General features: G+C 38.5%; 1 protein-coding gene across 2 annotated transcripts in view; it reads right to left on the minus strand.

The window, feature by feature from the left end:
* Nucleotides 1-3,429: 3,429 nt before the first annotated feature.
* Nucleotides 3,430-24,438, minus strand: part of ARAP2 (ArfGAP with RhoGAP domain, ankyrin repeat and PH domain 2) — a 209,596-nt gene continuing 188,587 nt past the window's right edge. The window contains exons 28-33 of one of the 2 annotated variants that reach the window (XM_006128750.5): nt 24,033-24,172; nt 20,886-20,968; nt 18,684-18,719; nt 18,092-18,155; nt 9,797-9,928; nt 3,430-6,136 (exon numbers count right to left, since the gene is read on the minus strand). In XM_006128750.5, coding sequence (XP_006128812.3) covers nt 5,783-6,136; nt 9,797-9,928; nt 18,092-18,155; nt 18,684-18,719; nt 20,886-20,968; nt 24,033-24,172 — 809 coding nt within the window. In that variant the 3' untranslated portion in view covers nt 3,430-5,782. The other variant, XM_025187574.3, reaches the window with a different exon arrangement.

Below are 24,438 nucleotides of genomic sequence, written 5' to 3' on the forward strand. Positions count from 1 at the left end.
ACTACAGATGTTTTTTCATAAAAATGGCTTTTTAAAAAAACCACCTCACTTACATCCACATTGCAATCACGTTCATTTGAGAAAAAAAAACTGAGGGTTTTTTCCGACATTGGTAAACCTCTTTCTACAAGAAAGAAGCCTTTTTCCAAAAGAGCTTTCAGAAAAAGGCATGTGTGGATGGGGAAGAGGGAGTTCTTTTGAAAGAAGAGAAAAGAGAAAAAAGCATAGGTGCCCTGCTGGCCACTCCATCCACAGTAATCACAGCTTACATGTGAGAGAGCATCCATCCAGTGCAGATCGCTTTTTGATGCACTTGGGCACTGTGGATGCACTCTTTTGAAAGAAGTTTTTTCGGAAGATCTCTTCCAGAAAAGCTTCTTCCAAAAGAAGCCTGCAGTCTAGATATAGCTTCTCAGGCTACATCTACATTGCAGGGGTTCTGTGCAAGAAGTCTTTTGCAAAACATTTCTTGTGCAAAAACTTCTTGCACAAAATTGTGTCCACACCTCAAAGCACATCGCTTTTGCACAGCAGAGTATGCACACTGCATGGATGCTCTTGCGCAAGAAAGCGCTGATGGCCATTCATAGAATGGCCATCAGACCACCTGTGCTTTTTCCAATAGGCTTTTTGTGCAAAAAAACCCTACAGAGCATCCACACATGCCTTTTTGCGCAAGAGCTGTAGCGCAAAAAGGAGTTATGCCTCATAGACCACAAAAAGCCCTCTGTTCTATTGATTAACTGTAGATTTTCTTACACAAAAACACACTCGAGGTGTGGACACACAGCGGGGTTTTGCGCAAAAACCTTGCAGTGTAGATGTAGTCTCAGTGGGAGACACTGGAGGGGAAACCATGAGTGTGACAGGCTCAGTGGAGAGGGTAGGAAGTGGCAGGATCCTAGGGGGGAAAGGGTGGAGGGGGACAGTGCCTAGGGCAGAGCTGGGAGTTAACAGTGAGCACCCTCCGGCCCAGTGGAAAGTTAGCACCTGTAGCTGCAGCCCTGGATTGGTACCTATGTAAGGAGCCACATATTAACTTCTGGAGAGCCACATGTGACTCTGGAGCCACAGGTTGGCCACCCCTGACCTACTCAGTAAGCCACATAACAGAATCTCCAAGACTAACCTCCTCAAAAAAGCCATGACATCAGCAACCAGGCCATGCCAGCAGTTTTAGACAGTTTTTCACAGCACTCATAATAAGCCCGTAAATAAGAAATGCTGTGCCAATATAATATTATTGTCTGATTTGATCTCTCTAGTTCCAGTACCTGAACTCAAGATCTAGAGATGAAGAGTTCATAAACACCTTTAGTAATCACTTTCCCCTTTTATTATATTTAGTATTTTGTTTTTATTTGCTGGGAGATATTTCAGCCCTATTTTATATAATTTGGGGGACATGTGAAAGTGTGGCCAGATGTGTAAGTACCCACAGCAACCACATACGAACTCATTAGGAAAAGAAAATGGAGACAACTTGTACGGCTGTTTAAAAAACCCTCGCATTAAAATAAATTCTGCATGCAAGTCTTGAAAGAACTTGCAACTGTCACCAGTAATTTCTGGAAAGTATTTGTTAAATGCTTTTATCGAGGGCAAAGTAACACATTTATTTTTATCTAGAAGACTCAATCTTTTATGTATTAAAAAGGTTTCAGATGTAATAATTTATTTATTGTTTCTTAAAGATGGAGAGGTACCACACTAAAAATACACAGAGAGCTAGCCCAAGATATCTTACATCACAATGAATTTGAACAATTAAAATGGATAGCCCGAGGATGGAAATAGCCTGCAAAGAAAAAATAAACAACAAAAAAATTCAGTGCAGGACACCCAACTGAAGACTGTTAAGCTACTGCAAAATTTAAATATTCACATATGAAAAAGAACTATTCAAATTTCAACATTAACAGCTTTTAATTAGCACGTATTGGAAATGAAGATAGGAAAGAAAATGACAAGTTATTAAACCTATTCATATGCATAGCAAACCTAAAATTTATTCTAAATTGGTAGTTCCAAAGTAGTCTCCAGTATTGGACAAATCAATGCTAATTGAGTCCTAAAAAAAAAAGGATTACTGTTTATGTAACCAAGGTATAATTTGCAAGGAAATGTATTCTCCATTACCAGGAACAGAACATAAGGTCAGCTATGAACTGATGTAAAAAAAAAAAAAAAAAATCAAACCGCATAGAACATTTGCTTCATGATCTCAATGAAGGATATGGTGTACATTTTAGCAGTCATAGTAATTAACCATTGAAACAAATTACAAAGTGTCATGGTGGATTCTCTATCTCTGAAAAGTTTTAAATCAAGGTAAGATTTTTTTTCTCCTAAAAACCATGCTCTTGGAATTATTTTGATATGGCCTGAGCTACATAGAGTATGGGGGATGTTTTCTGGGGTGGGGCTGCTGACTCTCAGAAAAAATATCAGTCAGGGGCCACACACAAGTGAGAAGAGAAACAACCCTCACTGACTTGGCCCCTGACTGAGAAACAGAAGGACACTTTCCACATTCCCTCCCACACCAGAGCATAACCGGGCCCAGCCTAGTAGATTTTGTGTGTTCCAACCCTGCAGTGGGGCAGCAGGGGGGTTGGAGTGCCAGTGCGAGCTCACAGTGCTGGGAGGGGGGGGAGGGACTGAGACTTGTGGGGCTGGACACAGGCAAGCCAGGGGCCGCAGCCTGAGGTTTCCCACTCCTTGAATAGATGATCACAGTGGTTCTTCCTAGCCTCACAATCTATGAATATAAATGTGAATTTCCATAATGATTCCAGAGGGATTTATAAAGTAATTAAGATATGCAACACTAAGTATATTGAGCAGGCTGCTATCTATATTACAACATACTTTCCAACATAGTCTTCATTTTAACTTGCTGGAAATGCACGTTTGGTGAGTATGCCTAGGATAGAAAAGCATTTAGCATACTCTTTAGTGGCTCTTTGACTGTTAACCTAAAAGTATTTAAAAAACTTCTCTCAGTAGAGTTTGAAAATGCACAGAAAAAGGATACTCTATGGATAAAGAATATTGATATTCAGTGCCTTTTCTAACTAGGGAGGCTTGAGAAATCTAATATAATGAAGGACCCAGGATTTACTAACTCCTAAATTTTAATCTCAGTTCTGTCGCAGTTATGATCTGTGTAAACCACTTATTTTAGTTGTGCCTTTCTTTCCTCATCTGTAATATAGGGATAACTAATTAATATGAGTCCCAGGATTAGTAGCATTGGTCTGGAGACATGAATAGAAATAATTGCTACAACAATTACCACTGACTTGATGATTTTTTTTCCTAAAGAGAAAACCCATTTATTCTTCACTTCTTAAATCAGTTCAGAGTTTAGTGCAATACTGATTGAACATCAGATAATTTCAATAGAAATGAAAGACTCACAAGTAATGAATTTTAAATGTATTTAATCACACTTCCATTTTATTACAGAAGTTGTGTGTAAGTTAAACAGTGCCCCTGTTCAAATACTATTTATTACACAAGTAGAAAACATTGGAAGATTATACATTAGGTGAAATATTTTCACTGATGACCTAAGAGCCTAAGTCCAGGCAATTTAGTCACAATTGAAAAGTAAACAATATTCAGTTTGAATTTTTTCAAATAAGTAACTTTTTTCCCCTTACATTTTAGTACCCTTTGTAGCAACTGTCCGAGCAATGGTCAAACTTGGAAAAGACTTTCTTCCAGTATTTTAGTTAAGATAAAATAACATATTTTGGACAAACTCACCCAATACACATTAATGTGGGACTCCAATGGTGCATGAAATCTCTGCACTTGAGTGAATAACAGTCTTAATGACACAATAAAAGATCGACTATACAATAAGCTTAAGTCAACACTGAAAAATACAATGTAGAAATACATGAATAACTGTAAACAGGAAATTCAGGACCAGCCTCAGATGGACAGTGTAATCACTTGGCAGAAATATCCTTCCCTGGAACCCCACAAAGATAGACCCTGATTCAAGAAAACAAATAAGAAAATAATTCACATTCAACACTCCCTTAAGTAAATGAGACTTAAGCTCATGCTACAAATTAAAACTAACAAAATAATCAAAAGTGCACATAAAAAAATGTACAAACCTACATTTGGGTTTAATAACTTTGCCAAACAGAATAAGTGCAAAGTGAGTGAAAGAGGAATGTTGCTACTGCTACATTCCAGCAGACTATTAAAAATAAAACATTATAAAAACCCTTTAAATGGTATTTTTTCAGCCCTTCCTTTCAGAACCTGCAGATTATCAAGGCCCTTGTATGCAGAGGGCAGCTTTCTCTTTCAGAATTAACTTCCTTCAGATTAATGTATTCAGTGCTAGCCACCATGAAAAGTAACTGTGATGTCACAATGTGCTTTTGACATCCATTCATATCAGGAAAGATGAACAAGCTGAGTACAGAAGACAACTGCTTCTGTTTGTACAGAAATATGGCAACGGAAACAATCAGAAAATATGTTTGTTAATTTAAAAAGGACAATTTTACACTCTAGAAAGTTTGATGAAATAAGGCAGTCTCCCTCCCCTTCCCAATATTAATGAATTAAGTGCTCCTGATGGGTACTAGACTGGTGCAGCCAGAAGCCTCAGAAGAGCTATAGCTTAGATTGCTTCCTCAGTGTATTGCTCCAGCTTGATCTTGTGGGACCACCTCTAAGGGTGAAAGGATAATATCATCTCCATGCTCATTTCATTCCTGACCATTCTGTGACAAGCTGAATTTGATGGGTGGTTTTGTGATTGGGCCATCTATTCATAAGCAAATTCATTTTGCATGTGATTATTGCCATCGAATAGCAATTTTGTCACTAGTAAGCTAGTCCCTTCCAGAAGTGGGACCTAAAGATGAAAGTTCTGCCTCACATTCCTGATTGTATGAGCTAGTCATTGCCATAGACACACTTTCTTTAAATCTATTTCAACCTGCATAGCAGAAAGAAGACACTGTAATTTACATTTATGTAGTAGTTTAAATGAAATAAAGCAGCTCAGAGGATTTCTCATTTCTGTCCATTTTCTTTTTATTTTCATCAAATGTGCTAACTTCTTTACGGTCGTCTGTAAATATGCTACATTTACATTATATAGGAATAGTTTTAGGGTATGAGAATCAACCTGGTGTCTCAATAAGTATTCTTTCCTTTTTTTTCCCCCCTCTCTCTCTCTAACTTGATGCCACTGTGTCAGAGGCTAAGTCTATGTAAACAGGTATACTTACAAAAATACAGAAATGCAAGAGGATATATAGATTTGTCATCAGATCATATGTTATTTATACTTATATATTATTAGACAATCTCAATATACTTTTGCACTTTGGTCCCCTTTTATAAGAAGATTTCTCTGATAGTTACAAAAAGAGTTCTGAACATATAGAGCATAAGCATACTATACTTAACATTTAATCCATCTTCTGGTTAGTAAACTACCTTAAATTTTGCATTAAAAATGATGAGTGAAAATCTAGTCCCATTGAAGTCAGTGACAAAATTTCCACTGGCTTCAAGTTCCAAGATTTCACAAAAGGAACTTTATGGACTTAAAAAGTTCAATCTTAAATTATGTTGTGTTACCAGCACATACATACTTGTCATTTAAAAATCAGCAGCTGTATATAAATACATTTTATAGTCTCTATCCTGTACAGTCTGTATACAGACTTTAACAAACAAGTGATTAATTGCCTGGAATAATCAGGTTTTTTGACGTCTGCCTCTTACAAAATCAATTTTAGGTTTCTTCGTGGAGGGCTCTGTTTTTCTGCAGAACTGTGTTTAGTTCCTTAATAACACTTGGTGGCAACTTATCAGATTCCAAGTTAGATTTGTTTGTTTTGTTCTCATGTTTCTTCAGTGTCCTTGATTCCTTCGAGGGCCTCTTGTGCAAGTCAGCAACGTCGGTACCTGTGTCTTCAACGCAGATAAAGCTTCGATGTTTTTTCACATGGTTTTTCATTTTCTCCTCCTTGCGCTCTAGGCATTGTGCCACCATATGTGCTTTTTGTTTTAAATTATGTTTTCCTTCTACTGTGTCATTTTCCTCTTGATCACTGTATGTCAGCTTTCCAGATTCCCATTTAATATGCTGAATAAAGACAAGAAATCAAAAATAAAATGGTTCAAATTAACACACTAGTGAGTAACATTTAAATTGTGAGTTTGCCTCTGTACCTAACATAGCAGCTTACAAGAAAAACCTATTTTGGTAAGAGTGGGGCAGCACAGCTACTAATTCTGGCTAAATAATTGTGTAGGAAGGTATGGCCAGGCCTGACTCCACATGCATATGAACCAAGAAGCAGAGCTGCTCACACTGTGCCAGATAAGGAATGAATGCACAGCCAGACACTGCATCACCCTCTCAGACACAGCCCTTTCCCCTGCGCTCTGACCTAAATCCCTCTGTACACACAGCCCCCAGCTACTGCCTGCAAGCACTCTTAGCTGTCCCTTGTTTCTGCACATAGCCTAGCTACCTTGTCTGCACTCTGAGCTACCCTCCTGCCTGCACACCCCGCCTTGGCTATCTCCTGCCTCATGCCTGGAGCTGGCTGAAAGGCTGAAAAATGAAGATACCATAAGAATGAGCTCACGAACATAAGTCCCCTGCAAGGAAAAACAAGCACAACTATCCCATTAAGACAACTCCTGGCCTGTAAATTATCTCCTATTTTTATTTACAACATCTGGCTCTCTTCTAATTAGTTGAGAGTAGGATTGGGTCTTTACTTACACAGCAGAGAAATTCGTATTTTACACTAAAAAAACTGAACACACAAAAGAGTGTTCAATGTTGGACTATTTTGTTTTAAAATGAAATAAAATGAAATTGTTTTAACAACATTCTTAACATTGTTGTGGTGCTTATTGTTCAGTTTTATATAGAATTGTGTTTTCTTGTTTGAACACCATACATTTTGCTCTCAACATTTTTTTTAAAATGTAGTTTTACTAAAACTGTCTGATTTTAAAGATCATAAAGCATTTTTTTGAGTACATATTGCTGGGGATTTCTACTATTACAGTTATTAACATTAAAATGAAAAGGAAACAAGCACATATATATAAACTATGTAATGATTACAATTAATAATTTTCCTCGAAAGTGTTAATAGTAAGCTGCAGCACTTACTCCAGGTACACAGGGCATCAGAGAAAAAAAAGTGGGAGTCCCTGGCATAGGGGAGTTGAGCATACCACCGTTAACAGTGAACAACTTATCTGCATGGTTTTCTAGTCAAGGCAACAGCAAAAAGTTAGACATTCTTCAAAATCTATTCCAGTCCCATAACTTCAATAAAAAGGAGGAAAAGAGAACAAAATACATAGAAAGTAAAGTGAGTTCCCATCTTCAGTAGACTTTATTTACTGAAGTAGTCTCTCCTCAACTTCTTCACTTTTAGCTGAATCAACATTCACAGCATACTTAAAGGAATAAGAATATTGTGTTACTGCATTTGGGGCTAAATAAACAAATGATGTTTTAAAATCTTTCCCGGGAATTGCTACACAAGTCTGAAAGGAATTTCAGAAGCTGCCTCAAAACCTCACTGTGGTAGTAGTTCTGTCCTAACAGCTGTGGATGCGCTCATTTGATGTGTATATTAAGAATATAAGGTCTGATTAGTAGTTCTGCAAATCTCAACAAAGAAAACAAGGAGCAATCAGAGGGCTGGCAATGCTGGCTGACCCCCCAGCAGCTGCCAGTCAGTGGGCTGGGTATTGCAGCGCCAACCCCCTGGGAGGAGCTGCCACCTCCCCTTTAAGCTCCTTCCAGGAGGAGCATCCAGGACAGCGCCACCCTTGCTGCCACAGGCCACCCTGGTAAAACCCACCCTCTGACCTCCCACCCTGAATCTAGGGTTGCTAGATGGTTTCAACAAAAATACCGGACACACTTGACATTACATCACAATTTATATTACGTCTTACATAGAAAATACCGGACATTTATATTTTCTCAATTTGTTTCCCAAAGAGAAAGCTCAAATACTGGACTGTCCAGTTCAAAACCGGACACCTGGCAACCCTACCTGAATCCTGTACTTCACAACCCCCTGCTCTGAGTCTCCTACTCCTGTCCTGTGTCCTGCATCTCCCAGTCCCCTGCCCTATCCCTTCACAGGGACCCAGGCAATACCCAGCAAATCCTCTAGTGTCCAACAACAAAGACTGGCCAAACCAAATTGTCCAAATTATATCCAAATAATAATTAAGTAACAATTCAGATGATGATGCACAAGAATGGACAAATCCATTTTTCATTCTCTCTTACCTGGTTTGGCTTTTCAAAACTAACAAGGCCAAAACAATAGGAGTCCTGTGACAAATTTATTTGGGCATAAGCTTTGTGGGCTGGAATCCACTTTGTCAGATGCATCTGATTTCAGCCCACAAAAGAGTATGCCCAAATAAATGTGTTACTCTTTAAGGTGCTACTGCACTTCTTGTTGTTTCTGCTGAAGCGAAGTAACTCGGCTACCCTTCTGAAACTTGTCAGTAAACACTTAACCACAAAGTACGTAGACAGAATTCAGAATACATACAGAGAACGGATTCTTTGAAGAACAAGGTACAATTTTTACCATTTACATAACACCTAGAATTTTACTCTTAATGTACTATCTCTACTGAAGTTGATGGAAGTTTCACTATCAACTAAAATGGGAACAGAATTTTCACCTATTTTTTCCCTTTAATACTCTACAATACTTATCCCTGACTGTCCAGATCCTGTCCTGTCTTGATGCACATATCATAGCTAATTTGCAATTTTGCTGGATATAGAGCTGGCTAATAATTGCTTAATTACACTAAGGGGAATATTTCTATTTTAGTTATTTGATGAACAGGTTGAACCTCTTTAGTTGGGCACTGTCAGTACATGATGGGTGCCAAAGCAGAGAATTTGTCAAATCATGGGACGTCAACATTGTCTAGCAGCATTACCAACACTTGCACTGCTGACTGGGCTGACTCAATCTGGTTGGGGAGTGCAGGAGGTAGATGAACCTGGACCTGCCCCAGCCAAGGGACATGCACCCTTCCCTAGCTGTGCCTGCTGGAGCTGCAGTGGCAATGGAGAGACACTTCTTACCTGGTCCCAAGCTGTGCAGTGAGAGAGTGCTGAAGCTGTCCTCTCTCCCTGGGGCAGCCCTCATCCTCAGCCCCACCCCAGAGCAATGATACAAGTGAAACATGCATATTTTAAATTTATTTTCCAAAAAAACAAAAATTAATTGAGTTAAGGACCTGACTGACCAGTGCTGGGTAAATATTTTAGTTATGTTATCATTGAAACGTACAGTTAGTTCCATTTTTATTTAATTTACAAAAGAAGCCCTTTGCTATGGATATTCTAGGATAGATACCTAAAAGTGCAAGGCTGCTTTGGAGACAGGAAGAGGAATAATAGAGCACACGCACATGCACACCTGTATTATCAAAGACTTTATTTAAAACAAACTATTAATGTTTAGTAAAATTCATGGTTAAAATCCCATTTAAATCTAATAAGTGTCTCTTACTAAAAAAAAATCCAGTGTTAATTTACCAACTTGACACAGAACTAGCTCATTATGCCTTTAATTATATTGTCCTAACTATTCCTTTAATGGCAGAACACTATAAAGGACACGGACATTAGAAACATCTACATCTCACATTTATCCAACTCCAGAAAAATAAAAGGACAGTTTACAAATATAGCATTGTAATTAAAGTTCAACTTTAACTACCGGCTTACCTCTGCATTTCCGCTGGTTTTAGAAATATTTTTCTCCCGCTGAATGGGAATTAAAGGTAAGCCTCCAATTTTGGGATTTTTAGTTATAGACTGTTTTCTTGCTTTTCCAGCTGGTGGCCATATATCACTGTGCTGTAGAAACAAAATTCTTTACTCCTGTTATGCAATTTTATTATGAATACATTTCTTTCCTTATGTATGAAATTGCCTTAGTAAGAATATATACTACGCTGTACTATAGTTCCACAGAAAACTATGACTTATTTTTAAGAGAACGGGAACATGTTTTTTTATAATTATGTTGATGATTCTGTAGGCGCTTTGGAATTTTTGCTGCAGGACTGCAAGATGCAAAGTGAATAGAGCTTTAAAGTCTCAGTGGATGGTCTATGTTCCACAGGTGTTCCCACCATACCATCTATAAAAATATCAAAATGTAACTACTGACAATAGAACAAAAAAGAATATTTAGGAAATAAAATATATCTATTTGATGTCTAGGTCCAAAATTCCAAATAAACTGTATATATAAGTGCAATTTTCTGATGCAATAGAAAAATAAATGTTTAAACTAAAGGGAACATTTATGCTACTAATTTATTAGTATAAATTAGCTGTTATAACAGTTATGGTATTTTCTTCCCCACCTCAAAGGATTAAATGTCCTCAGTAGAAAATACTTTAGTGTAAATAATTATGGATGGAATACAGTAGGAAGATTTAGGACTGCAATATTTAGCTGGTTCCAGACATCTCTTGAGGAAGATGTTCCACTGTGTAAAAGCAATCATTCAGGCACGAGGATTTGAACTTGTGTCTCATACCACTATGTGTGTACCCCTACAAATGGGCTATAGAGTTACTTACTTTCTCGGGCCCAAGGAATATTTAATTATTCGAACAAAGTGAGACAGTTTTACAGGAGAGAATGAAAGACACTCCAATGTAGTCAATGGCCCAGTGGTTTAAGCTACACCCAAGAGATGGGAAACCTAATTTCAAATCCCTGCTCCAAAATAGCCTAAGAGAGAGTTTTGAGTCTCGGCCTCCCACATAATGAGTATGTTAAGCATTGGTCTAATCATAGAATCATAGAGCTGGAAGAGACCTCAGGAGGTCATCAAGTCCAGCCCTTTGCCCAAGGCAGGACCAATCCCAACTAAATCAACCCAGCCAGGGCTTTGTTAAGCTGAGACTTAAAAACCTCTATGGATGGAGATTCCACCAACTCCCTAGGTTACCCATTCCAGTGCTTCACCACCCTCCTAGTGAAATAGTTTTTCCTAATGTCCAACCTAGAACTCTCCCACTGTAACTTGAGACCACTGCTTCTTGTTCTGCCATTCGTCACTACTGTGAACAGCCTTTCCCATCCTCTTTGGAACCTCCCTTCAGGAAGTTGAAGGCTGCTATCAAATCCCCCCTCACTGTTCTCTTCTGCATACTAAACAAACCCAAATCCCTGTCTCTCCTCATAGGTCATGTGCTCCAGCCTCCTTATCATTTTGGTCACCCTCCACTGGGCCCTCTCCAATGTGTCCATATCCTTCCTATAGTGGGGGGCCCAGAACTGGACACAATACTCCAGATGTGGCCTCACCAGAGCTGAATAAAGCAGAACACCATCTATCTCTTCCTCTTCTTTTGTAGGGGTTTAGATATCCTTTGGCACATGGGAGTCTACTAGAATGGTCCCAAAAGCAATATAGCTGTGGGATGAATTACCTATTGTATAAATAACATAACATGAAGATATACCTATCTCATAGAACTGGAAGGGACCTTGAAAGTTCAACAAGTCCAGTCCCCTGCCTTCAAATCAGGACCAAGTACCCTGACAGATTTGCCCCAGATCCCTAAATGGCCCCCTCAAGGATAGAACTCACAACCCTGGGTTTAGCAGGATAATGCTCAAACCACTGAGTTATCTCCTCCACCCCTGAGAGTTTTGCACTGAACAGCAGCAGGAGATAGACAGCTGTGCGCATTCTCACTCACTGAAATATAAGCCTCCCAGGAACTTTAATGATGGAAAACCAAAGCACCAAGGCACTTTAAGGTGGTCAGATGGAGCCTAAACATGAGTCTTCATTGCTTAATTCCACTTGTGATTTTAATAGATTGGGAAATAACTAAATTATGAAAAAAAAAACCTAGTAGCCCTGTGGCACCTTAGAGACTAACAAAAATATGTAAAATCACATATTTATAACTCATTCAGAAAATTAAAATTTACTTATTCATAGTTATGACTCAAGTAGGTGTCTCTTGTCAACAGAAATATATCAAACCATCTTTATCTTTTCAGACGATAGACTTGTAATATATGAAATACACCTTGTAAATATTATTCAACAGCAGAGTCTATATATAAGCATGGCAAAGCACAAAGAAATAAGCATAAGAGAAAGAGTATGTGTATGCTGCCATTAGTACATGGTCTCTAAATTCAGACAAGGTATGTTCACGTCCCATACTTATAACTTGGAAATTGCCTTTCACTCTTCCTTCTTGGCATTCCTAAATCTCGTAGCTCATTCCAACACAGAATATTATCACTAAAAAATCTAACTATAGTCAAGCCCTTCAATACAATCGCATCTGCTCTAATCCTACTGACAGACCAGAAACTTCAGGATCTCTACCAAGCTTTTATAAACCTCAATTACCCACCCGGAGAAATAAAAAAACAAATTGAAAGAGCCAGACGAATACCCAGAAATCATCTACTTCAAGACAGACCCAAGAAAACCAGCAATAGAACACCACTTGTCATCACCTATAGCCCTCAACTTAAACCCGTCCAATGAATTATCAATAAACTACAACCTATACTGGAACAGGATACTACCCTCGGAGAGGCTCTGGGAGACAGACCCATAGTCTCCTATAGACAACCACCTAACCTCAGGATGATTCTTACCAACAACCATAGGACATACCACACTAATACCAGCCCTGGAACTTTTCCTTGCAACAAACCCCGGTGACAGTTTTGTCCACATATTTACTCTGCTGACACCATTATCGGACCTAACCATGCCAATTACAAGATCAAGAACACATATTCCTGTTCATCCAGAAATATAATTTATGCCATCATGTGCCTAAAGTGTCCGTCTGCAATGTATATTGGACAAACTTCTCAGATACTTCGCCAAAGAATCAATGCACATAAAACAGACATCAGGCTCTCTCAGTGAGAAAACTGTTGCTTGCCATTTTAACCAGACTGACCATTCTCTCAATGACCTTAAAATATGTATATTTCTTCAAAGACATTTTAACTCCAGATTTCAAAGAGAAGCCTCAGAACTGTCATTCATGCTTAAATTTGACACTTTGTGTATAGCTCTTAACAAAGATGCTAATTATCTCACCCGTTACAAAGATAGCTTCCTCAATTATCACCCCTAATGTCATTACCTCACAGACACTAATCTTCCCCCCTCATCCCTCTTCTGTTCTTAAACCTGATTCGTCATTTTTATGTGTGGTCACTTTTTTTTTAATTGTATCACTTTGGTATATATGGTTGTGCCAATTTTCTTCCACAATTTGATCTGAGAAAGTAGGTCTGGCCCATGAAAGCTCATCACCTAACAAACCATCTTCTTAGTCTTTAAAGTCCTGTCTTTTGTTTTAACTATTCCTTAGTTATCCCATTAGTCCCTGATGGATTTAGTAAGGTGGAAGGTCTCGTGGAAGGCTGAGTTCAGAGAAACAGGCAATATTTGCGCTGCATTTATCTGAGAATGGCTATTGTGATGATGTAGAATGTTGTTTCAAAGCAACTGGAGAGACAATTTTTGGTGCTCAACTTACAATGATTTCTGAGTTCTTCAAGGGCTCCCTCAACTTTTTGATATTCTCCATCAAATATAATGCAAAAAAAATCTTCATGTAATTATTAGTTTAAAAAGGTCACAGAATAAATTGGTTTTCATAAAGAAGCCTGGAGAAGAAACCAAACCATGCCAAACAACATTTCTTCTTCTAAGCAAATGAGCAAATTTCCCTTAATTGCAGTATTATGTAGAAGAATTACTGCCCGTGTGTGTGAAGGGTAACTTTATCCAGTTGCTAATTTTGGCTTTATTTGTGAGCTCCACAATATGCTCAGAGGAATACATGCACACAGAAATAAGAACTGGAAAACACCTTTTTTTGGTCCATCTTTCCATCAATGCCTTATTTTCTGGATAGCTATGTTAAGTGCTTTTTGTACACACTAATTTTATTACATTCAACAAAGGGCTTGTACCATATCCCAATGGGATATTCATGCCACATTCTTAAAGAAAACAATGATCTTATTTTATATTTTTTTAACTGCTTACCAATCAAAATACAAAATGAATAATCTCCATACTAACCCAAACTTCTCCAAATTAAGCAAGAGAACTAGAACAATTAGGTTATAACGGAACAAAATTTATGACATTATAGTACCTACTTCATCAGAGGAGGGAAAAAAAGAAGAATTAATATGCAATACCTTCCCTGAATGCCAAGCTATGCAACTAAATAGCAATTGTTTCTAAGGAATAAAAGAAAATGGGTCTCCATCACCAAGTTAAGCTTCTTTCACGTCTAGCTGCAAACAAACTATCTTTGGATAATTTAATGCAAATATCTTGACACCTCTATGTCTTCCATAAAATCACCTGGAAGTTTAAATCTAAGTTCAAAACCCCACTCAAAATATCCTATTAACTAAAAACCTATTAACAGAAATGTTCAGATACTATGGAAATGTGTGTTGTATAAGAACAGAAAGCATTCTAACCTGGCTATAATTGAAATGTTGACTCAGGATAACAAATCCAGTTTATAAACTTACAATGTTTTTTTTTTCTAATCTCCAGTGGTGATGGGGGTTTACTTCACACTAGATGCAACCACTTGCATGTATAAAGCATTCTGATATTTTATGATAATCTTTTGGAGCATAACTTACTGCACCCTCACATGTTAACGTAACTGCAAATAATATTTTACCATGGAAAAATAGATCAGTTGTGTCTCATTACCACCTAATGGCACAATTAATTCATGGTGTTATTACATCTGCTAAAGATCACAATGCTGAATAAAAATGCTCCCTCATTACAGCCTAATATTGTTAATTTATATACTGCATATAATCCATAATGAATTTTCAAAGAAAAATAACTGAAGAATATGCTAAAGTTAGGGAAAGGTAGCAACATGCATTCTTCTTTTAAACAATTCCCAAACGATATGAACTGCTTCTGTAAGTCTGCATTCCAGATTGATTAAATAAACAAGCTTCACTGTACACTTGCTGGTCAGAGTTGTAACATTATCTTTCTTGTGATCTTGCATCAATAGGGCTTGGACAGAGTTACTAAGCTTTGGATGAGTTGTTTTTAAGCAACCTATGTCAATAACCTGTGAACCTATTCATTGAGACACTACCCTTGTTATCCCCATGAGATGTATTTCAGATTTGGTAGCTGTTTCCATGGAAACCACAATAGTTATTTCACTTGAAGGAGCTGAATAAGACAAGGTTTTGAAAAGTCTGTTGCTTCTAAGACAAGCATTACACATCCCACTCTCACTATTTACAAAGGTCAAAACAGATTCTCCTTCAAAGTCTATGATTAGGTATTGCAATAATCATGCGCCTGGTTCTGTATTATATACTTGGTACACAAGCAGGATAATCATATATATTTAATTTTTATTAAAGAAGGTACATTCACAACGAAATTTCTTTAAATAAAATGACAGATGGCAAGAGCAGCTAACTATTACATTCTCAACCTTAATATTGCCATAAAAGCACACAACACAGGAAATTCTAAACAACTTATGGCTCCCTCTGCAATCAAACCTCCTTGAACATACTGCATTACATTGTTTGATATTGCTATAACAACTTGAAGAAAAAGGAAGCCACATTTCATGGTGACATCTACTTTCACATTTGTCACATGTTTATTTTCTCATCTTCTCCCGAGGGGATCAGCGGAATGTTTTGATTTGAAATGTATATACACACACCCACTGCCATATGTTTCCGTTACAGAAAGAAAGATTAAAGAAATGTTTGGTGCACTTAGAGTGGAAGGTGGTGAGGTTTGTGATGCTCCTTAACTCCTGGAGAGTCCATTCTAGATTCATGGGTCAACTCCTGAGAAAGCTCTGCAGAGACAAGCTTTACATAAAGTCAAAAAGACTTTCAGGTTAAAAAAAAACACCTTTGATCAAATTATAAAAATGAAATGTGTTACATCCTGAAGTTTATTAACTATAAAAATGTCCTCTCCTCCTGTTTAGCCACAGTGTGTGTGAAAGGGTATATTTATAAGTAACCACCTTCCTAGTGAAAGTTTTTTCTAATAGCCAACCTAGACCTCCCCCACTGTAACTTAAGACCATTGCTCCTTGTACTGCCATCCGTCACTACTGAGAACAGCGTCTTCTCCATCCCCTTTGGAACCTCCCTTCAGGCAGTTGAAGGCTGCTATCAAATCCCCCCTCACTCTTCTCTTCTGCAGACTAAATAAGCCCAAATCCCTCAGTCTCTCCTCGTAGGTCATGTGCTCCAGCCTCCTAATCATTTTGGTTGCCCTCCATTGGACCCTCTCCAATGCCTAGAATTGGACCCAATATTCCAGATGTGATGAATAAAGGGGAATAATCACTTCTCTGGATCTGCTGGCAATGCTCCTCCTAATTTACCCTAATATACCATTAGCCTTCTTGGCTACAAGGGCACATTATTGACTCATATCCGTCTTCTCATCCACTGTAATCCCCAGGTCCTTTTCTGCTGAACTGCTACCTAGCCAGTCCCCAGCCTGCTACCCTAGTCGGTCCCCAGCCTGGAATAATGCTTTGGATTCTTCCATCCCAAGTGCAGGACTCTGTACTTGTCCTTTTTGAACCTCATCAGATTTCTTTTGGCCCAATCCTCTAATCTGTCTAGGTCACTCTGGACCCTATACCTGCACTCCAGCATATCTACCTCTCCCCTTAGTTTAAGTCATTAAACAACTTGCTGAGGATGCAATCCATCCCCTCATCCAGGTCATTAATAAAGCTGTTGAATAATACCGGCCCCAGAATCAATCCCTGGGGAACTCCACTTGGAACCAACTGCCAACCAGAAACAGAGCCATTGATCATTAACTGTTGGGTCCAACAATCTATCCAGATTTCTATCCAATACTGAGGTTGGATGTGAAAGTGTAACCATGTAAATAGTTAACTGATGAGCCCTGGCTCATTTGTTAATGTTTATGGTTACATGATGGCTCCTGATATCCTGGGGAACTGGCAGTCACCTAAACTGTAAAATGTAATACTCTCTTATGAAGGGATTACAAAAGCCAACTTTTTTCAACTGTTACAGGCAGTAACTTTGCCAAGAAGCACCCTGAATCCTTATGGGAAAAAAGCAGAAAAAAACTCATGCAGATGTAGCACCATTTTCAAAATTCACACTACATGGCTGTGTGTGCAGTTATCCACTCTGGGTGAAATTTCCCCATCTCCTCCCCTCTAGTTCTTTTAATCCCAAGCACATTAAAATCTTTTTATGCATGAGTATGGGTTCTTGAACTGCCACTGAAAGCCAGACCCCCACCTCCCTACAATGAAGGAGCAGGTATTTCTCTACTTGTCTTAACAGAATGGGTGAAATCCTGACCCCATTGGCTTCAGGGAGCTCAGGGCATCAGCCATTATATCTACTGGTGATGGACAAATGGGTTGCCTCTCTTCCTCCAGATTCTCGACAACACAAAAGAGAACTTAGGAGAACTTAAAGAATTCCTTCCAAAAAACTACAGCTCAAATGTGGAGCCATTATTACCTATTACTCTAAGCACTAAGCTAGTAGTCAAAAAATGGACTAAATCCACATCTTTTTGCAGTTGTACAATCTCAGGTATTTATCAACAGGGCTCGACAATTAGGGCAATCTACTCACCCGTGGAGAGTAGATTTTAGCCTGGTGTGGCCGCCCAGCGTGGTCAGTGCATGTGCAGTGCGGTCTGCGCATGCACAGCATGCCAAACCCTGCGGCTGGCAAGCAGGGCTCGCCACTGCTTGTCAAGCCCTGTTTATCAACATTACTGGCTTCACAGCATTATCCTTTTTGCTACAATATATGGTGCATACAGACCACCCTAAGATACATTTGTTTAATTGTTTTGTGGATAAGTACAAATTAATTACCAGTGATACTCCACAGTGCACGACTAACTATGAAACATGGAGAATTTTTTAAAATCTTATTTCCTCAGACTAAAGTATTACCTGTGCATTGAAAATACTGGTCAGCCACTCCATTTGTGTATCCTGTCCATCACAACACATGTGCCTACAATATAATGTACAGTATTATTACAATAAACAGTTTAAGAAGTAGCTAACTGCAGTTGTGTCAGACTCCATAAGCAGTTCCTGTTTTGACAAAAACCTGTTTGGATTTCTCTTCTTTGTTTAATGTTATTAGCATTTTCTTATTTACATTTTAGACACAATATTTTTATATTAAATGCATATTTTGAAAAGACTGAGGATGATGCATATTGGATCAAATTCTGGAATGCATCCTAATTGCATTGAAAACATAAGCAGCTGTCTATCTTTAAGCATGTGCTTAGTTCATTGGCTTTCAATGGATTCAAACCTTTCTTTTGGGGCTTTGCTGAACTGGGACCTTAGCAAGGATACTAAATCAATAGCTTAAACTAGATATTGAAAGAAATCAACCTTGGTTTTTTTGGAAATGGGTAAAAGAAATCTAACAAAAACAAGAAAAGCACACATACTAGGTTTCAAGCACACTATTTTAAAAATGTTGATATTCACAACACACTCACATTTGTTAGAGTTGATTACTTACCATTGGTGCTTTTCAGAATACACTGTAAGACCCCAGCTGAAAAAATAAAACTCCACATTACAAATAATTATTTATTTATTTGTTTATTTATTTATTTACCTGAAATCAGTGCTATAATAGAAAATTGAATGTAAGAAAAGCTAAGACTACACAGAAAGAACACAACTGAGATAAGAGATGTCGTTTTTACTTTCTTGCTTTCAAGAGGAGTACTGATACTTAGTCCTCTACAACCACAAATGAATGACTGAGATCCTTTGATGAAGGTGCTATAACAGGTCAAAATATTCCTACTAGCAGTAGGAGTGACATGGATGTGAAACAGGCGGGGTAAGTAGTGAGGACAGTCAATTGAAGACTTGATTTTCAGAATGAAGTCAGACAATATGATCTAGGCACTGCCCTATTTCTGGGGGTAGAGAGAGGGAAGAGTCATCAGTTGAGAATTAGTAAGTGACTAGGAAGGCTGGGTTAAGAAGTATGAACCAAAGACGGGGGAAAGAGAGAGGGGGAAAAAAAGGAAGAAATGGGACCAGACAGTAATATGGCAGAATGAGCAAAACCAGAAGAAAACACAAGTAAGCAAGAGAAAGAACAAACACAGCGACACACAAGGCAGAAAAGTGAGTGGACAACCATTTGGCTCTTTGAAAATGAGTAGCTCTGCAGTGAAACACCTTGGTTTGATGCCAGCTTCTCTCATCTCTGAGGCCTGGGTGTGCCCTAAGTGACAGAGAGCTCTGCCCTGGGAAGACAGGAAACCTACCAGTTTCTGGCCACTAACCTGACTCAGTAAGGAGTATCACTGATTAGCTGACAGACCAGAAATGGTTATAGCATTGTGGAACCTAGAGAAGGAAAATCCTCCTTTGAAGACCCAGGGATTAACGTGGATCCTCCTTTGAAGACCCAGGGATCAAAGTAATCTTTTTTGGCACACTAAAGGTGTGCTCACCACTGGAACACATGCTACATGATACAAGACTAATTGAGCTAATAATTACAGCCATAACAGATAACACACTGCAGAGTAAGAAAACCAATCGATAAAGTAATTTTCTAACACAGAAGAGTTAACATGGAACACAGGACCAGACAGCATCAGAACAAGTAATATTATGGAGTGCTATTTCACTCAGAATAAGGGACAGGCTTCACTTGGCTTCCTGACTCAAGTATGCATGTGTGTGTGTGTGCATGCACATTTGCATGTGTCCTTGTGTTAGGACTGAATGATTGAAAGTTTTATTATTTTTTTTAATATTTGAATTTTAGGTTTGGTAATGTAGTAATGTAAGGTAATATATATAATCATATATAATATTGTAGTAAGTTAAATCCTTTAGTTAAGTACATATCTCCTATATTTCCTTGTTCTAGCGTTTAGTAAGTAAAGAGACAGGATCTCATATTGTGTCTATGTTAATTAGATTAGAAATATTGAAGGCCTGGGCCTTCAATGTGAATTGTTTTGAATTTGCTTTATATAAAACAGTATTGTTTATTTTTGAAGGATTTTGTGAAAGACTGTGTGAATGAGATAATATGTGAAGGTCATTGTTAGAGCTAGAATGGTCAAGAGAAAAGGGGCAAGATGAGACAACCTGGGTGCAGAGGAGCCATCTATAACCATTGATGCATACCCCAACTCATAAGATGATTGGATATTGGCAGATTGATGAACCTTGAAGCAAGCGGGCACCCCTGAAAGATGATTGATTACAGGATGAGCCTTGGAAAATGTTTTGAGAACACTGACATCAACAAGATAATGTCCTGGTCACAGAATGACACAGCAGAATACATGGATTTCAACAGAGAAAAGGATTATAAAAGCAGGGTGCTTTTCTATGGAACTTTGAGTATGTCTTGCCAATAACACCAGGAGCATCGGATCGATTGACCGACAGAGCTCGGCTCCCCCTCTGCGATCAATCTGGCTGGCCACTAGATTGATACAGACTCTGGACTGGTAACTATAACATCGTCTGGCAAGACATACGTACGTATGCACGTGTGTGTGTGTGTGTGTGTGATTGAAAAGTACATGCAACTGTTGTATTCTCAATAAATGTGGCGTATTGCCTTTTCCCCTATAAAATATCTTGTGTGCTTCGTTTAAGCAGATAACACTTGTTCCATCGCAAAACTTAGAATCAGAACTTGATAAAGAACATAACCCAGTTTCTTTTCTAATCTTACTTTGTTGGTGGTTTCATTTTCTTCTTCACTCCAAGATAAAGTTTCACTGAACTAAGGGGCAGCACTTTTTCAGGTTTAGTACTCTGTGAATGAACATAAGTTTCTAATTAATTCATTAAAAATGTATAAAACCAGAGTGGCTTACAAATGCCTAACCTTCTTGCTTTTTTATTTTGGGGGCTCTTTCTTCTTATAATTTCATTATGGGTATATACACACACATACTTTACTGAATACAGCTCTTAATTTTTCCCCACCACACAAATTCTTCCAGTTTCACATCCTCAGCATTGGGGAAGTAGAAATCAAACAGTCAGATTTTAAAGAACATGGTCATTCATTCAAAACAACTTCCATTCAAAACTGTAAAAATGCAGACCGTTAAGAGAAAATCATTATTTCTTTCTCTGAATAGGCAAAGTGCTAAAATTTAGAGGTTATCCCAGCCTTCACCTGCATCCTCAAAGTAACAGAGATTTTCTGAGCCTATTTTTCCTGGACTCAGAATTTGATTATACCAGCTAAATGAATAAGCACCCATAGAAAATAAATTTCTAACCTAGCCCCATTAGTGCCATATGAATTAGCATTTCCTCTTAACGAAATCATCCAGAAGAATGTATTTTCTGCATATACAAATATACATTTGTTAATGAGCATTCATAAATTATAGTTGATTAGTACATGAAGTCATATGAAACAGTTCTCCACCTGCAAATATAGGTTGAAATTTTCTTAACTGGGATTCTCTGGTTTGGCAACATCCATGGTCCAGCATGGATGTTGCAGGATCAGAGAATCCTGGTGGAGGCTACTGGCAAGGATCCCTGTGGGGCCGGCAGAGCACAGCGAGCCCACCACCAGTGTGTGGCTGCAGGTCTGCCCAACAGGCTTGGGAGATCTGCGACTGCCCAGCGGGACCCAGAGCCACAGTGTGGCGCCTGCGGCTACCCACAACAATGGCTACCCATCGGGGTTGGCAAAGCAGCGAGGCCAGCAAGAGGTGAGGAGCTGGCTGGGAGCTGGCATCAGGGGTTCCAAAATGACCTCCCCGGTCTGGCAAAATCCCTCATCTGGGACCAGTCAGGTCCCAAGGGTGCTAGACCAGGGAGGTCCAACCTGTACTAACCCCCTCAGCTATCCTTCTCGAAATAGCTCTTAAAATTGAGCTACAATAAATACAAGTGCAAAAGCCACTATCAAATAACAGCCAAACACAAATACATCCAGGTGTCCAGTCAGAAAAGTTTTTCCCCCGATTTACCTTTTCTTTCTTTTTTTAAAATTCTATAAAACCATTTAAAGCTGATACGATATTTACCACTTAATATAAACTGCACCTGAGTTTAGAAATATCAAAACCAAAAATCTTGTGAAACAGAACAGTTTAGTAGCTGGAAAAACAAAATTTAAGGCAATTTATACTAATTCTATCAAACTCCTGACAAAGTGCTAATTAAGGTTTAGAAATATTAATTAATGCTCACATATGTGCCAATTTTTAATGCTAAGTAATTAGATATTTTCTGAAATCCTGGGGTCATTCTACTTAAGATAACTAAGAATTCATAAAAAAGACATTTTCTTTTTGCATAATCTTATATTAGTGATTACTGAATTAAGCTTTTTTCTAAGAAAAGGAGGATGTTCCCATATACTATACCTTCCCTAAAGTATTCTATGTATAAATCTGCTGCACAGACAAAAACAGCATCAAGACCAAAAAAGGAATACTTTACTTAAAATATATTCTTTAACAAAAGCTAGCAAAGTTAAAATTAAGCAAATAAAAGTAACCATAACCATGTTGTACTCAATTAGTTTATAAGTTTATATAAATTGCACAAAACGTGTATGCCCCTGTTTAATCAGTTAACCAGTTAAGCTTAGCGTTTAGTACATGAAGTCATATGAAACAGTTCTCGATCTGCAAATACTAAACTCCTCAATATTTAGCATTTAACTGGTTAACTAATCAAGTGAGATTTGCTCGTGCATGGGAAATTAAGCACAGGTGTAAATGACTGTAGGACTGGGCCTAAACCAATAATATAAATTTTCTTTTTTTAATATTCAAAAGTTCAGTAACATCTTTATACCTTTTTGGGGTGTGGGAGGGAAATGGAGAAAAGAGAAGGTACTATATACTAAAGATGCTATTTTCCAAAATCTTTTTCATCATATTTCTAACAAAAAAGGTATTGTACAGGCAGTCCCCGAGTTATGCGGATCCGCACTTACGAACGGGGCTCTCTCGCCCTGGAGCTCGCAGGCAGCGGGACCGCCCAGAGTGCAGCGGTCCCGCCACCTCGACCTCCAGGGTGAGAAAAGCTGCTCTGGGTGCCCCTGGTCTGCTGGGAACCATCTCCAGCAGACCGGGGACACCTGGAGAAAAGCCAGGAGGTGGAGGGGTCCTGCCGCCACTGCGGCTTTGCTCCCCGTGTCCCTGGTCTGCTGGGGGGGGGGGGGGCGCAGCTAGTGGCCCCCCCACCCCAACAGACCAGGGAGACGTGGAGCAAAGCCCCGGGCCTGTGGTAGAGCAGGTGGGGTGCTGCCGGTTGGTCCCGCAGCAGCAGCTGACTTGAGGATGCCTGGGGTTCTTAATTTGAATCTGTATGTAAGTCAGAACTGGCGTCCAGATTCAGCCGCTGTTGAAACTGATCACTTTCAGCAGCGGCTGAATCTGGATGCCAGTTCCGACTTACATACAGATTCAACTTAAGAACAAACCTTCAGTCCCTATCTTGTACGTAACCCGGGGACTGCCTGCACTCCTGCACCACGTTTTTGAAATGCCTTGAAATGTGTTTATTTGAGAGTTATACTTAACACCACCCCAACATTTATACCTTCTCCGGACATAAAATAAGCTCTTTTAAAATTATGTTTATCATACAAACTACACTGGTTGCTAAATGTTGTTTTAATTTTTAAAAGTACATAATATATGAACATAGCTAAATGAGCTCTTACACTTCAACAACTGTAACAAGCAAAAAATCTTTTTTATTTTAATCCCTGAATTGGATAGGCAAGAACCAAATTGCTGATTTACCTGTCAACCTGTGTTCATTTTTTCATATGTAAAGGAAAGCTGTTTAAGTTTAACTGCTCATAATTAGAAGGGTTCAGAATATGTGTTTATACCTTCATATCCTTGTAAAGAAGCAGATTTCCTTCCCGTAAGACAAAATAACGCTCTTGAAATTTATTTCCAGTCAGTAATTTTGATGGTGGTTCTCTGTATTTCATATAGCCTGCTTTCACATTATCTTTTGCGTTCTTCTCTGTCAAGAAGATGAAAAGCATTTGGTTAGAGTATTTTTAAATATTGGAAATCACTGAGTACTGAATGTATCAGTACTAAGCATGTTTATGTACCAACACAATACCGGGATTTGATTGTTCTAAACTTTCTTATTTAAAGGCTTATTATGAATATATTGGTGTTGAAAGATGACCTATCGATAGCACAGAGGTCTTATGAACTGCTTATGCTGTCTCACCAATGTACTTAAATCTGAACGTGAAAGGACTAAGGTAAATTTCTAGG

Source organism: Pelodiscus sinensis, chromosome 4 (genome assembly GCF_052426305.1).
Source record: "Pelodiscus sinensis isolate ZL-2025 chromosome 4, ASM5242630v1, whole genome shotgun sequence".
Lineage (NCBI taxonomy): Eukaryota > Metazoa > Chordata > Testudines > Trionychidae > Pelodiscus > Pelodiscus sinensis.